General features: G+C 40.2%; 1 protein-coding gene across 3 annotated transcripts in view; it reads left to right on the forward strand.

The window, feature by feature from the left end:
• RSPO2 (R-spondin 2) overlaps positions 1-13498 on the forward strand; it is a 139600-nt gene extending 126102 nt beyond the window's left edge. For all 3 annotated transcript variants that reach the window (XM_072852032.1, XM_072852033.1, XM_072852034.1), the window contains exon 5: positions 12695-13498. In XM_072852032.1, the coding sequence (XP_072708133.1) occupies positions 12695-12804 (110 nt within the window). In that variant the 3' untranslated portion in view covers positions 12805-13498. The remainder of the gene's footprint in view (positions 1-12694) is intronic.
• The last annotated feature ends 2597 nt before the right edge of the window (positions 13499-16095 follow it).

The following is a 16095-nucleotide window of genomic DNA, read 5'->3' on the forward strand; positions in this document are numbered from 1 at the left end:
GACAATCTTGATGCAATGAACTTCAGATAAGAACTGGTTCAGCTAGCTTCAAGGCAAACAAGACACTTTAAGTTATTAAGTCTAATAATAAACTTTGAGAAATCACAGGTTATTTGGCTTGTGGTTTGTCATTACTATGCTCCCATGTGCATCTGCAGTAAAATTTAATATAGGATACATTATATCTAATGCTGCTATTACATGTGGACTTGAATGTATTTAGAAATATTATAGAGCATAATCTGAAGAAAGTACAGCATAAATTGTTTGTTTCTGGATGAATTTCTGTTGTAAATAACCATAACTTTGAAACAACCTCATTTATTTCTTTCAAATGCAACTCTCTCACTGTGAAAATCTCCAAGCATATCAGATTTAATTTTCTGCTTTTGGCTGTTTTACACTATATTCTGATAAACGAAAAAAAAATAGGGGGAAAAAATGCCTTTTGATAGCTCAGCATCTGCAATACAAAAAAAAGATACTAAATATTTTGCAACCCGCTCACTGAAACCCAGTAACTATCATATTTTTAAAGGCTCGCAATACCTTGAGCAAAAGTATTTTTCCAGGGCACAAGAATTTCATGAGTGGTATACCCCAGTTTAGTACCTTAGGGGCAAAAAAAATTAGGTGGTCCCATGATCTGTTTATGCATTACTTTGGAGAAAGCCTACAAGAGATACTTTCAAACTCAGTTTATCTTAGGGCCTTGATCCTGATTTACTGATATTTCCTCCTGTCCTCAGTCAGCTCATGTTCAAGCCTCAAGTGCCAGTTGGGCAAAAAAGTTTAGTTAACACTTCACAGCAATGCAGGGATGTTTAAAGAGCTGCTTGTTTGGGGTTTTTGTGGGGATGGGGGTGCAAAGTTTTTCCTGTGGCAAAAATTATGCAGAGAGTTGAACCAAACACTGCTCAAACACTCAGAAAAAAGTCCAGGAGGAAGTCTGAAGAAAATTTGTTCAGTAGCTTTAAATTCATGATGAATTTTTTTACAATTTCATGGTCCAGAGTTTGACATGGCCCCCACAGACACTGCCTGTGTGCCAGAAACACAGCCAGGCTAGCAGCCAGGGGTACAGCAAAGCTCTAGGTGCGTGGTGCGTGAAAATGAAAATAGGCTTAACAGTACTTCTTTATGAAATAAAAGAGACAATAACACAAATAGCTGATGGTCATACAGCTTCTCATTCTTTCACGTTCCAGGCCAAGTCTGTCAGGCAGCATGAAACAGTGTCTGATATTTTAGTCTGAATAAGTCTCCTTTAAAGCCAAAGAAGTTACACGCTGTGTATGTGCTGATGAACGTACAGTAGTTGTGTACCTGTTTGAATACCAGTTTTGGAGTAGGGAGGGAACCGTGTTTTTTCCTGGAGTGCTGAAACTCACTCTTTAGTCCAGCTGTTCTTTTCTACGGCTCTCCCCATGGCATGTTTGCAGTTGAAAAAAAATAGCATCAACATCCATGGAGAGCTGTGCTGCCACTTCCCACAGAGGCAGCAGATGGCTCGGGGCAGCATGACCACGTTACAGAGGGACCATCATCCAGATGCCTTTTCGCTTCCTTGCAGAATGCCTCATGCACTCCTTTTCCAAAGATAATAGCAGAGCTTCAAAAGCTGGTCCAGATCAGAGTTAACAGAACCCAGTCGGGTGATTTAATGTTCCTAACTTCATTGTAGAGTAGACTCCATATAAACAACAGACTTCCAAAAAAGTTCCAAGGGCCATAAAGCTGTTTCTAAAGATGTGACAGTGGTTTGATTGATAGTAGTTGTGTTGGGTTTGCGTGGCAAGGTTTTGGTAGTGGGGAGGGCTACAGGGGTGGCTTCTGTGAGAAGCTGCTAGAAGCTTCCCCCATGTCCGATAGAGCCAATGCCAGCCGGCTCCAAGACAGACCCACCGCTGGCCAAGGCCGAGCCCATCAGCAACGGTGGTAGTGCCTCTGGGATAACGTGTTTAAGAAGGGGGAAAAGAACTGCACAACTGCAGCCGGAGAGAGGAGTGGGAATATGCGAGAGAAACAGCCCTGCAGACACCCAGGTCAGTGAAGAAGGAGGGGGAGGAGGTGCTCCAGGCACCGGAGCAGAGATTCTCCTGCAGCCCCTGGAAAAGACCATGGTGAGGCAGGCTGTCCCCTGCAGCCCATGGAGGACCCCATGCTGGAGCAGGTGGATGCTCGAAGGAGGCTGTGACCCCATGGGAAGCCCATGCTGGAGCAGGCTCCTGGCAGGACCTGTGGACCCATGGAGAGAGGAGCCCATGCTGGAGCAGGTTTGCTGGCAGGACTTGTGACCCTGTGGAGGGGACCCACGCTGGAGCAGTCTGTTCCTGAAGGACTGCACCCCGTGGAAAGGACCCACGCTGGAGCAGTTTGCAAAGAACTGTAGCCCGTGGGAAGGACTCACATTGGAGAAGTTTGTGGAGGACTGTCTCCTGTGGGAGGGACCCCATGCTGGAGCAGGGGCAGAGTGTGAGGAGTCCTCCCCATGAGGAGGAAGGAGCAGCAGAGACAGTGTGTGATGAACTGACCGCAACCCCCATTCCCCGTCCCCCTGCGCTGTTGGGGGGGGGAGGGAGAGAAATCAGGAGTGAAGTTGAGCCTGGGAAGAAGGGAGGGGTGGGGGGAAGGTATTTTAAGATTTGGTTTTATTTCTCATTATCCTACTGTGATTTGATTGGTAATAAATAAGTTAATTTCCCCAGGTTGAGTCTGTTTAGCCCATGACAGTAATTGGTGAATGATCTCTCCCTGTCCTTGTCTCAACCCATGAGCCTTTCGATATATTTTCTCTCCCCTGTCCAGCTGAGGACGGGAGTGACAGAGCAGCTTTGGTGGGCACCTGGCATCCAGCCAGGGTCAACCCACCACAGTAGTACACAAACAAAAGCTTTAGCAAGCTAAAGTGCCATATTGGATACTGTATGTATCCGTTTTTTATAAATGGCTGTGCAGTATTAATTTTAATATCCATGAAAAACTGGTGTGTGATTATTGGGAACCAAGTAAGATTTAGGGTGAAAAGTGCCCTTTCTCCAGCTTCTGATAGTGAATAGACTTCCTGTAGCTATATGATGTGGAATTAACTGGTTACAGCATAAATCAGCCTGGCATGCATATGAGTATTAGGTCCTCGTAGGCAGTCTTGGGAGAGTGCTTCTTTTTAAGCCAGCGAGAAAACTACTGTAATACATTTAGGGATGAAGCCATGTAACTTGGGACATCTTTTAAATCCTGACTGGCCACAGCTCAAAGATAGTGACTGTCTCTGTTGTAGTTAACTAAACGTGTTGGGTGTTATCTGGCACAGGTCGGCCTCCATCCGTATTGCTCTGCTCCGAGCTCCCCAGCCAGGGACGTGCCTGCGGGAGCAGCCCTGCCCTGTGCTGTCTCCATGGGAAGGGCAGGGGCTGCCCCAGGTCAAAACACGACAGACGATCGAGCTGCAGTATTTGGGGATGTTCTCTAACAGTGTTTAATTTAGTAATGCAGGTGTAGCGTTACTACGAAGTCTGTGGCCATAGTGTGTGGGATGTACAGGTAAAGGGAAGTCCTGAAAGCTAAATTTAGATCATTGGGTATAAAGAGTGTGTTACGCTGCATCAGCAGAGGGGAAATATCAGAAAAGATAATGTCCTAACTGGAAGACCAAGACAGTGACTCCATCGTGACCATAGTACAGATAGTAAAAGCTATGATGGATGGAGTGAAGTTCTGGTTATGGGTTTGGTGAAGAACACAAGTGTGTGTGCTTCATCTCACTGCACCAGAAAAATATCTGAGGAGGAGGGAGAAGTGTACACAGTATACACCAATGTAGTTACGGATAAGCAGAGGCTAACCTGACCAAATTTAGGTAGGCAGGATGAATACCTTCTGTTTCAGCACCTTCTCGAGTAGAAACCAAACGCGTATCAGCGAGCAGTGCAGGTGCAGCAGTTAATCTGGTACACCATTCCTGATGAGCAAAGCTGAGGTAGTGATTTTACATCATATTATTAGAAATAATACATTCATCCTCACTTTCAGTTGTTATTCAGTAGGAGTCTTCCTGCTGGATCGTAATTTATTCCATTGTCAGATGTTCAATTTAGCCTCTTTTCTTACTGAACTTCTATAGGATTATCTGTGCGTTACCTGAAGAGAGGCAGAAGTGATAATTAAAACTACTTTTTGAGCTGTTTCAGTTAAAAAAAAGAAAAAAAGAAAAACATCCTAGAACAAAATTGTTCCTCAGTTCTTGACCAGAATCCCTAAGGGGAATTAAAAAAGACAAACGCTTCATAACTAAATAGTATTTCACAGAATAAAAAATCTCTAAACCAAATCAACTTTCCCATATAATCTCTCTCTCTGTAAGAAACCATTAATTGAACAAAATCCAATTTCCAGTATGAAATTAAACCTTGCAGGTGCCACAAATAAATGTTGTCTCAATAGAATTTATTTTCTATTCCCTATATGATGAGATAAAAATAAAATTAATTAAATTGGCTAGAAAAAGGAGAAATGGAAGAAAAATAAATAATCTGTTTTGAAATACTGGGCAGAGGGAGTTTTAAGTCAGATTAGTGTCCAATCAAACCTAGAGACGTTCAAAGCCAATTAGTTCTTAGCTACAATTGTTGCCTATAGAGTTAAAATATATTTACATGTGTATGCGTACTCTTGACTGTATAAATAGTTTTTTATTATTTTGAAATTTGCTTTATATTGCACTGTGAAAAGAAGGAAAATAAACAAACCCAAACCTTTCATTGGAAATATTTTGCTTGGCTCTGCTTGCAAAGCATGTGATTTAACATGGTGTTGACTAAGATAAGAATAGTGAGTACCCTGCATGCAACTGATATTCCTATCATTTGAATTCTGAGCTGAATCTGCGTTAGATAAACATTTTGGCTGCAATGGAGACCCACCTGTTTTCACACAACTGTGACTGAAAGGACAAAGGGACCCAACATTTAAACATCTATACTATTCAGTTAAACACAGGTCTTCTATAAGAGTTTTCTGAGAGTTTCCATGTCACCTTGAGTTTGCTAGTTTTCCTCTTCCCCTAGTGTGCTTTCTTTTGCTTTTTTCTCTGAGTCCATATGTGTGAATTTTTATTTTTTGCACTTTTTATAATCATTAATGAATAGAATGGCTTATATTGTAGGCAGAGTAATAGGTACTTCTACAAAGAAAAAATCATATTCTTTGAAGTGATGGAAGCCAGTTTTCAGTTAATATCTCACTGCCATCTACTGTACACATTGGAAAACTGCACTGTGGGAAATGCATTACATTTCGGCAACGTAAGACGACTCTTTTCCCTGTGAATTTGCCCTAAAGTTGAGGAAAAAATCCACAGAACTCTCAATAGGCTGTGACATGTAAATTCCATTCTTTGTGGAGGATTCAGTATTTCTTAAACAGATGACAATGTCTGATGATACTCAATATTGTCCAGAAGGAAAGAACATCAGATTTTAGTATTGCTTAGGTAGGTTGTATTCAGGCCAGATGAAAAGTAGATGTGTACTTTGGGAGAAAAAGAGTATTTCACTTTGCTTATTCTTGCCCTAAATAGTAAGAGCTTTAATTTCTTAGTGGATGTGTCAAAACAGAAAAAGCTAGTGGGTTTAAGATACAGAAACTTAGGATAATTAGATATTTCTTTTTGTTGAGGAATTATTCTTTGATTCTTTTAAATTACCTTTCATCTCAGTAGCTGATGTCTGGTGTATACAAACACGAAGTATATGCAATGTTAAGTGTTGGCTGAGATAGATAAAATAATTTACTGAAAGTTGTGAAATTATTAAGTTGAAAATAAAATATCAGGATTCTGGCTGTCAGGAACTAAATCAGTTATCACGCAGGTTAGCTCTGCACTACCAGTGCTTTTGTAATGATTTGTGTAGAAAATACAAGGTTTACTCAAGACAGAAATTTCCCTGATTTTCATCATGAAAGCTGACATCAAATAGACAAGAATGTGTGCAGAACATCAAACTGTGCATTTTTATAAGGGAATTAATTTTCTTAGTCTATGAGTAATTTCAGTAGGCCAGGAATACATATAGTTTATACCATTAGCTATTAGTATTGCAGAAAAAGACAAAAGAAGACCAGTAAGCTTGCAAACTCAGGTACTTTAAAGCTGAAAAAGTGCCTTCATTTGCTCCTTCTTTGTATCAGTTGTGACAAAGTCTATAATTATGGTGGGTTTTTTTCTATTTTTACTCAGTAATTGTTCTAAGATGTCATTTGCTCAACATTATTCAACCCTTGCAAATGAAGAAAGAATGATAAAATAATTCATGACTTTTCTATAGTGTCCATTGTTACTGTGTTTCAGTGCTTTGCAAACATTAATTAACTCGCCTTTACAAATTCTGGTACTTGGGGATTTGAAATGGTGTTGTGGGCAGCTGATGTACTCTATGAGATCATACCATCCCTTCTGTTGTCTTCAGAGGCAAATATGTGTTCACAGGACTTCTTCAAATGACATCAGAAATTCACCCAGGAGAAATGAGGAACTGGTTTCTGACACTTGACCCTTTCTGTCGCATATCCTCAACCTTCTTTCTTCTTTTCCGGTGTCACCATCCAAGTCCCAATGACTTTCAGTCCCTGTCCAAAATGGCTATTTTACTTTGGCTGATTTCCCCCAGGTCATGTTCCTCCTGTAGCGCACACTGAGCATAGCCAATTTCAGCCTAAATTTGATGGTGTTAAAAAAAAACAACTGCAAACTTGCTTAGGAAAGCTGTCATGAATTCGGTAGCAGGTGACGTTGGTAGAGATGCCCGTGGCGTGCGGTTTGCGAAGTTATTAAAGCTCTTTGCGTCCTCTTCCTGTGGGCCACTTGTCAGCGTTGGTTTGTAAATCATGCTTTAGGAAGAGGTTGACTTTGTAGCAGTGGGGGAATTTTTTCTTTCATTGAGTGTGTGTTTATAAGATTTCTTAACGATTTGTGCATTTCTCTGGCAGTTTCAGTATCCAAAATTTTTAACCTGACTGAAAGCCCCGGGAAAAAAATTACCTCTGGGGAATAATTTCTGGACTGAATCCTTTGTTTGCTTGGTTGTTGGATTTTTGCAGTCACTGTTTACATGTAGTTTAATGTGTGCTGCAAATGAGGAGTAAATGATGAGGCATCTGCGGGTCTGTGCAGGACAGAAGCGGTCCTGCCAGAGAGGGCTCCTCCAGAAGCTTACATCTGCCATCTTTCTCTTGGGTTGATCTGGCTGGTTAATCATTGAGTATCTCTGTCATCTTTCCACTGCTGTCACTGTTTCCCTGGTGTTTGCCATCCTTCAGTGATAGGACTTGAGTGTAATAACTTTTCTAGCTTACTATGAGGAGGAGATGCTGCCACATGTGGGGTCTATGATAGAACCGCAGCCATAGGAGAACAATGTACAAGTGTGCAACATTTAGCTCCTAAAAGGACAAATGAAAGGGAAGAAAAGATTAAAAGGTGTATTTAGCAAGGTCTGCTCTTATCCCAGGACACCCTTGTGCCTTTGCTGCTAGTAGTGAAAGTTCTGCATATGAAAATACAGGGAAGGGAAGCAGGTATACATCTGTAAATCCCATTATTCAATAGTCATCAGTAGAAGAGAAAAATCTTTTAAATAAAGAAGGGAGTATTAAACATTCTGATATCTCTAAAATAATAATTTGTATGTGAGAACACTGAAAATTTGTGAGGGAATTACACTATGAAATAAAGCTGCAGATAGTTGTGGCTTTTTTTTCTTTTATTAAATGTTTTAAATTTAAATCCTTGCTGCCCTCATGTGGATGTATACTGTGTTTTCTCCATCTGCTGAAACTAGCAATGGACAGGTTTCATTAGAAAAGCAGTACATACAACAATATTTATACAGCAGATGAAGGACAGTTTGGGTACTAAACTGATGCTGTCTGTCTGAGCCAAGTATCTCGAGCAACACGGCTGGGAGTCCCTGTGAATAGTACATCTGCTGCATTTTAATTCTGGAGACTCAGGAGTGCCCTGCTGAGTGTTAGGAATCTGCTGCCCAAACTCTGCCGGGAGAAAGCTGCCTTTGCAGCTGACAGAAGGTGATGAAGGCTCCTTCTGAACCAAGTAACCTGTATCCCAAATTGACCAGGTGGGTCCATCCAGAAGGAACAAGCAGTATTTCCAAACACCTTTCAGCTCAGGCTATGAGACAAAACCAGAGGAGTGAGCACGACTCTCTAATATACCAGCATGCAGCAGCTGTAGGAGCAACACTGATAAAATGGTACAAAAACAACAAAAAAGGAAGAAAAATAATCCAGCAAGAGCCAAGTTAAATAATTATTTTCATAGCTGTTACTCTCTGGTGTACGGACAATTACTGTGTATGTTAGCATAAATAATGTTTTTTCAGGGGTTCATGTTGGAATTGCATTATTACCTATATGTTATTGTACCATTACCTATATGTTATCATACCATTAGAAATGGTGGTACGTTGTTAGCTAACGATAATGTTTCATTGCATATAGCGTATTAGTTGCCCATCTACCTACCGTAAGCAAATGGTCCAAACAAAAGTTTAATGAATAACACTGTAAAGATACCAACCATTGGGATAGGTTACGTAGTAGAAAATGAGGACTTACTCATTGGTAATTTATAAAGCAAACAGCAGAACTGGATTTTATAACATGGCAATAAAGGGTTTGAATTAATGGCTTTGCCAGTCTTGCTTTTGTAAAATAAGCTGTGCAGAAATATGAGATAGAGAATGATAGATAAGCTTTTAAGGCTTTTATTTGCTAGATAATTGAACACCAAATCCAGCTAAGTTTCAGATCTTTCTGAGGCCCTATACATTTCAGTGTATACACATGACTTTACAGTGTGTTAAACAAATTCTGTAAATTATGTTCAGACCTGACTCTGGTGATAAAAATTGAGGAGCCCTTTCTTAGAGAGTCAGAGATAAAAAATGCTTTTCAAGCAAAAGTTAGTATGCAAGGGAAAAGGCAATCAAAATAAAAATAGGAATACAGTAACCTGAACAGTGCTCAGATATCCTGCTCTTTGCATGAATTATTTGTATTTGCTCCCATTGCTGTTAACACCAAGGGCTTTCAAAAATAGATTGTCTGCAGTCATAAAATAAAGATTGAGGATCAGACCTGATGTGGAGGCCTGTAACTTGGAAAGGAGAGGCAAGGCACCTGGCTATCTGCCAGATGACAAGCAGGCGAGTTATCCCTAGGCAGGATGTAATGTTGCTCAGAGAGTGGTGCTGGCCGCAGATCCCAGGCGGCTGCGCTGGATGAGTTGCTCGCTTGGGTGCTGTTTCTGATCAGGAGGGGTTTATAGGCTAGATGGATCAGACTTAATATCTCAGATATTGTCACTTTTCTGTCCTGTGCAGTAATACTATAACCTGTTATTGATAGTGGTAAAACCCCTCTAGAGAGACAGCCCTTTTGCTCTCCCTCCTCATTTGCTTCAGCCAGGAATTGCCTTCTGTGTGCAAGAGCAAGTTCTGGGCTATAGTACACCGCTGCTGAAACCCATTCCTTTACAACTGCCCCAGCAAAGCCAAGCGCAGCAGAGCCCTGCTGCTTCCTATGGAGAGAAGGGCTTGGGGTCCGGGCTCTTGCTCGCAGGAGCAGTGAGCATGGCAAGGTGTGGGGGACATTGCACAAGGGTCCCTGCAGACGAGGTTCTCTACACCCGACCCACGGCACAGAGCGGAGGGAGCCGCTGCCATCCCGGCCCCAGGGGAGCGCCTCCTCCATCAGCCACCCTCACCCCACTGCCTTCCAGTTGGGGAACTGGGAGAGTTTGGCTCCCGGATCCTCTCTGAGGTTCTACTTTCTGTATCATAAACATCATGTTCTTCAAAAGACATCTGTAGCAAGATATTCAGAAGTTACTTCTGTTCACTGTGCTTCTGCTGACAAAATATGCGCTGTAATTGAAATCTGACTTTAATAAAAGTTCTTGTGCATGGGGACTTCAGCAGCATACTTTGTTTGAACTCTCTAGTCTTTATAGTCACTTTTTTCTTGCTAATCTCTAACCTCTGTTGCGTTCTAGTAACAATATGGGAACCAATGGTTAGCCGAGAAATACCTTTTATATTCAGTTTTCTGGTTAAAATGACAGTTGGAATTTGGGACTCAGCATTGCCAACCATCTGGATTTTCTCTGTGTGATTTAATAGTGTCCTGAAAATAATGAAACTTATTCTGTACAACAGGGCACTTGGAAATATAGTGAGCAGCCAAAGAGCTCACTAACAGGAGAACAAGTTATCAGGTATCAACGGTTTGGTGGTACTGCCTCCGCGTGGGTTGTTACTCCATGGCACATGTAAAGGAAGGTAATTTGCCTTTGGTGTGCCTTGGGGCAAAAGCAAGTATGGGGACAATTGCCACAGAGCAGCGGAAGCACCATAATGTGTTTGTTGCACAATGACATGTCAAATCACTGCAATCTAGTCAGTTCATTTCTATTTTAAGGGTATTGTATGGGGAGCTTGCTGGCAATTCGATTTGATGCTTGTGTTACAGGAGCTACTTTGTAAGGCTTAGACAAAGATACCAAGTGGGTTGTGTGTCATTTTATCTGTGCATCTCAAAGTTTTCAGAGGAAAAATAATAGGATCTTTCACTATCTTAAACTTACAGTAACCATTTACTCTAGTTCTCTGGAGGAGGTCGTAGAGAAAACTAGATGAGGCACCAACTGGAGTTTATATTTCTTTTACTAATTGGTCTGTACTGTGAAAAACCTCAGAAAGTAAGATCACTGAGCAAACAGGATAGCAAAACTTCAATAAAGCTCTAATTGATTCTGCTGGTCTTCTGAGAATCAATTGACCAGCAACATTAGTCACTTGTTTCAAATTGTTTCCTCTCATCTACTTCTTCCTTAATCAGTATTTCGATGATTTGGGTTAAAAAAATTAGAATATTTAAAATGCAAATTAGAATACAGCGTTGAACTATACATTCATCCCAGTTCTGATGCCTTGCAATATACCAACTAGTAGAATCACATAATAAAATTTTGATATGGAAATTTCTATAATTCAAACCATCTTGTTGTAATGCCACTTTGTGTCAAGTATTCCTTCTCTCTGACCTCATTAGGTGTTCCTCGTCATTAGATACAGTGTTACTAAAGAGTTTTAACTTAAAAGCTGCTTTGATTAATGATTGGTTGGACTGAGGTTTTACTGTGTAGAATTAACTAGATTTTAAAATGGCAAAATGCCACAGTAGCATTAATGCCAGACTTTAATGAGAAGCAGAAGTAAACTCCAAGGACCCTTATGATTTTAATATGGACTAAACTTATGTGCTCATTACCTTAATGTCCTGTCCTATTTTATATACAAGTATTCCAATAATTCCTAGAGAATAGTAGCCTAGACAGTGTATTACAAATATGTAATCTGAAGCATATAACCCTATATTTTTAATGAATCATACGTTTTGATAATTTTAGAATCAGATTTATTCAGTGTTATTATCAAATAGAGAAAAATGCTTCATACTGGTTTGGGCCTTTTTAATTAAGAAACAATATGGAAGTAAGACAAAGCCAGACTGGCAAACATTTCTCCCAATTAAAAATGTACTGACAACGTACATGAAAAATGCATGTTCACATTTTTATGTCATCTGCTACCTGAATTTCCTTTTACTGTCTTCTTAAGTTCATTTAGTTCTCCTGAAAGTTTACAAAATTGTCACCTCTAGAGTTGAATAACTTTATTTTTTTACCATTGATCACATATTTCAGTATATGATACTGCCAAGAAAACCCAGACTGTTCTCACTCCAGACAGCATTTGGTCCTCTCCTTAAATCCTACTAGACTTGATAGGATTTAAGCATATACTTAAAAGGTAATGCATTGCTGAATGAGGGCCTTTGTATCTAGCATTTTTTCAGTCCCTGGTATCTTTGCTGAGATAATCAAAGGGCACTGATTTGTTATTAGAGCTGAACAGGAAAAAATTTTCCCATCCCAGGAGCCTGCGAATTTTTTTTCCTGCATTGATCCTGATTTCCCGATTTTGGTTATTTTTCAGTGAACTTGCAATAGTAAGAAGTGTGTAATGAAATTTTTGTTTCTGCACAGTAATATACTGTGAGAATTAGGCACCATGTACTAATAAGCAATGATAGCCGTTCTTCACAGAGGCGGCACTGTTTCTGCCAAAGCATGTAGGATGCCATCCAACCAAATACTTGGGCTGTAATGCCTAATTTCTCATTGAAATCACGGATGCATTGGACTTGACTTAAATGGGATTACTCACTCAAGCAAATTTACGCAAAGATCTAAGGCACGTATCCAGCTTTCAGTGAGTTAGGAGTCTACATACTTGTTTGGCTCTGGGCCCCAGGCACTTGCATAACGTTGCTTGCATGACTTATCCTGCCGCAAGTGAGACCTACATCAACATGGTTACTCATACCAGCAAAATTGTGCTTGTGGACAAGTGATGACAGTCGAGGATCCTGCTTCCTCTTGTACCACGTTGAAAACTTCTGTTTTCACTGATGATCGAAGCTGATTAGCCAGCATTACCTTTGCAGTCCCCATCGATAATTTCTGTGCCACTGAGTTTTTCGACTACAGTCTAATATCCCTTTTGTATTCTTTACTTAATTGACTCATTGATATTGGTTTTCCTATTTTTAGGAAGAAGGCCAACAAAAACAAAGGACAAGAAAAAGAAGAAAAAGAATTTGATGGAAAGGGCTCAGAAGCAGCACAGCATCTTTTTAGCAACAGATAAAACAAGCCAGTAAAGACTTGATTTTCTTTAATATATTTTTTTGCGAAGTGCACAAAAGCTGCTATATGCTCCTGCCCATGGATGCACTACGATTCAGCTGCTTTGACAGTATTGGTGGCAAATAACTTGTGAAAAAAGCCCACAAGCTTGTTTGTTTTATTTATATATTTTTTATTTTATTTTTTCCTCTCATTTTTGACCTGAAGACTTCAAGGTCAGGAACGCACTGAGTTGAATCAGTGGAAGTGGTACTGAAGTGCATCAAAGATTTTGTCCTGAGTGCCTGGTCAACCTGTTGACACGGAAGGGAAGCAGGAAAGAAACCTATGTATCACCATTAGGCGGACTTGTGCATATTTAAATAAAAATAAAAGGAAGTCTTAGAGGTGTAGGTACTATTGCATTTATGGCCTTTGTTTCCCATATTTGTACATTTAAAGAGTAAATGGCTATGACTTACCTACTTAGCGTTAATGTACATTGTTCTCAGCACCTGCTACGTTGAAACAGTTGTATAATAAAACTGCTTTAAGACAATATACCACAGAAATTACTGCTTAGACTTACAGAAGCACAACAGACCCTATGTGTACATATTAATCTGTCTACATATAAATGAACATATTTACTGTACATCTATGCATCTTTATGTATAATACTTTATACATGTTTAAAGTTATGTCCTGTTGGTTCTAGTAATATACTTTAAAATAATCCAGTAAATGTTTACTTTTTACTATGTTTTAAGTATCTTCTCATATTTCTCAATAGTTACAAACTGGATTTTTTTTCTCATTTGTAAAGCACATTCAGATGGCTGAACTACCTTGTACTGACCCTCGCAATGGAGTGTCAGCTCTGAAGTATACTTGCCAGACTAGTAAACTGCGAGTCTTTTCTGCTATTCTGTACTCCTATCTCAGCCCTGGTGTATTCTTTCTCAGAAAAAGAAGTGTAACATTTTTAAGATGAGGCACGATGATGATAGATGTTTTGAGTGTCAGGAGAGAAATTATAAGGAAAGTTCTTGGTATCTAAGATTGTATGTGTAGTTTTTTTCAAATATAATGCACAATGTTTTATTTCTGTTAGTCCTGATCCAGTCAGATACAGCAAACAATACCTGAATAGGGGAGAAACAAAAGAAAGAGCTATGTAAGTTCAGTCATTCAAAAGTATAGCAAACCCCCCTGTTAATGTCCCAGTATTGCCAGTTATTTGTAGAAGTTTAGCAAATTTAATCTGCATCTGGTGTTTGTTTTGAGGGGTTTTTTGGAGAGGTGGAGAGAGTTTTCTGTGTAGGAAGTTAAAACGGCTCAGGATATATAATTTGGTAATCTAGCATTATTGGGCTTGCATTCAAGGAGATTTTTGAATATCTGCTGGGAAAAGCCCACACTAAAATGGCTGTCATTTATGCTTCCACTTAGAGAAGTTATTCCAGTTCTAGAACTAAAACTTGTATATGACCTACACAAAGCAAGGAAAAGGTAAAACAGACCCCAGACCCCTACAAAACTCTTTTTGATGTATACTTTAGAAAAATCCCACAAATCTCAGTTTTAGTTTTATGGGTTATATGTTTTACAAATAAACTAGGGAAATGAAGCATCTATAAGCACAAATATATCCATATTTAGCTAGGACAAATGTTGCTACAAAAATGTGCAGTAGTTAGGCACATATGAATGTTCCATGAAACTTGTAGACTTCCACTTAACCATGAGGTTTTCACCATCTTTCATTTAGAATATGTTCATATTTACCTAGAACGTAATAATGTTGAGGACAGTAAGATTGTTCTGATCCTGGGCTGCTATTTTGGACGTTAAGTGCTCACTTCAGAAAAAAAAGGACAATAAGAACTGTAGCTGCCTGTTTGCTTACTGGTTATCAAATTCGGCTGTAAGAGCAGTGAATGCCCTCATACAATCCTTTTAAGTAGTGGTTACAAATATTGTATTAGGCATGTCATGGAAAGAATGCTACAAAATACAATAAAATGATGTCACAAGCTTCTGAGTAAAATATTTTTGGTCCTTTTTAATTCAAAGAGTGTATTCCTTCGGAATAGCATACACATAGACGAATTGGAGAAGGTGTGTGGATGCAGATTTTCTCCCACTGGAGTGGAAAATTTGAGGGTTTTCCAAACAGCTATTTTGTTGATGCTTACAACATGGTTGAAAAGGCACTGTACATGAGATATACATTGATTTCTCTTGTCCCAGTCACCTTCATAGTCAGAGTTTCCTTGAGAGTGTAGACACAAGAAACTCATCCCTAAGTAGCAAGTGCCCTTGTGTGTAGTTTCTTCTTTGTCCTAGAAACCTGTTTTTATCCTGCCTTTGCATGGTGTATCCTACCCATGTATTCATAGCACTGGGCTATTTGTAGGATCATACTTCTCCTGAGGTTAGAAATGACCATTCCTTGGACATTAGGAAAAGGTTCTTCACTGAGAGGGTGGTCGCTCACTGGAACAGGCTCCCCAGGGAAGTGGTCACGGCACCAAGCCTGTCAGAGTTCAAGGAGCATCTGGATGACGCTTTTAGCCAATTGGTTTAGTTTTAGGTAGTCCTGCGAGGAGCAGGGAGTTGGACTTGATGATGCTTATGGGTCCCTTCCAACTTGAGATATTCTATGATTCTATGACCTTGAGAGATCATCTAGTCCCAGTCTCTGCTTGAAACAGCGCTAACCTCAAAGTTATATCAAATCTGCCTGAAGTGGAGGATTTCACAACCTCTCTAGTCTGTGTTGCCATGTTTGACCACCTTCACAGGGATTCTTTTTTGTTGTTTCGATTTGTGTACATTGCCCCTTGTCCTTTTGCTGTGCACTTCTGAGAAGAGTTGAACTCAGTCTTCTCTATAAGCCCTGATCAGGTAGCCGAAGACTGCTGCTAGATCTCCCTTTAGCCTCCTCTTCCACAGGTGAAATACCCACGATGTCCTTGGCCTCTCTTCAGATGTTTTGTGTTGCAGCCCCCTGACTATTTTAGTGACCCTCCGGTGGACTTACGCCATTCCTCTCTCATACTGAGTACCCCAAACCAGGCACAGTACCCAGTGGTGCCCTCCTGAGTGCTGAGCAGAGGAGGTCCAACCCCCCCTGGACTACTCCCTTTTGGGATTCCAGAGAAGATCCTCACACTGGTGGCTTTCATACTTCTGCTGGGATGCTTGGAGAACTGGGGACAGCTCTGGGAGAGGACTGGTTTACACTACTGCTTCAGGATCTTCAAACAGATACTGTTTCTTGGTAAAGTGAAGAAGGTCAGGTTTTCAAAGCTGGGTATCAT

This window comes from Ciconia boyciana, chromosome 2 (assembly GCF_034638445.1).
Source record: "Ciconia boyciana chromosome 2, ASM3463844v1, whole genome shotgun sequence".
Lineage (NCBI taxonomy): Eukaryota > Metazoa > Chordata > Aves > Ciconiiformes > Ciconiidae > Ciconia > Ciconia boyciana.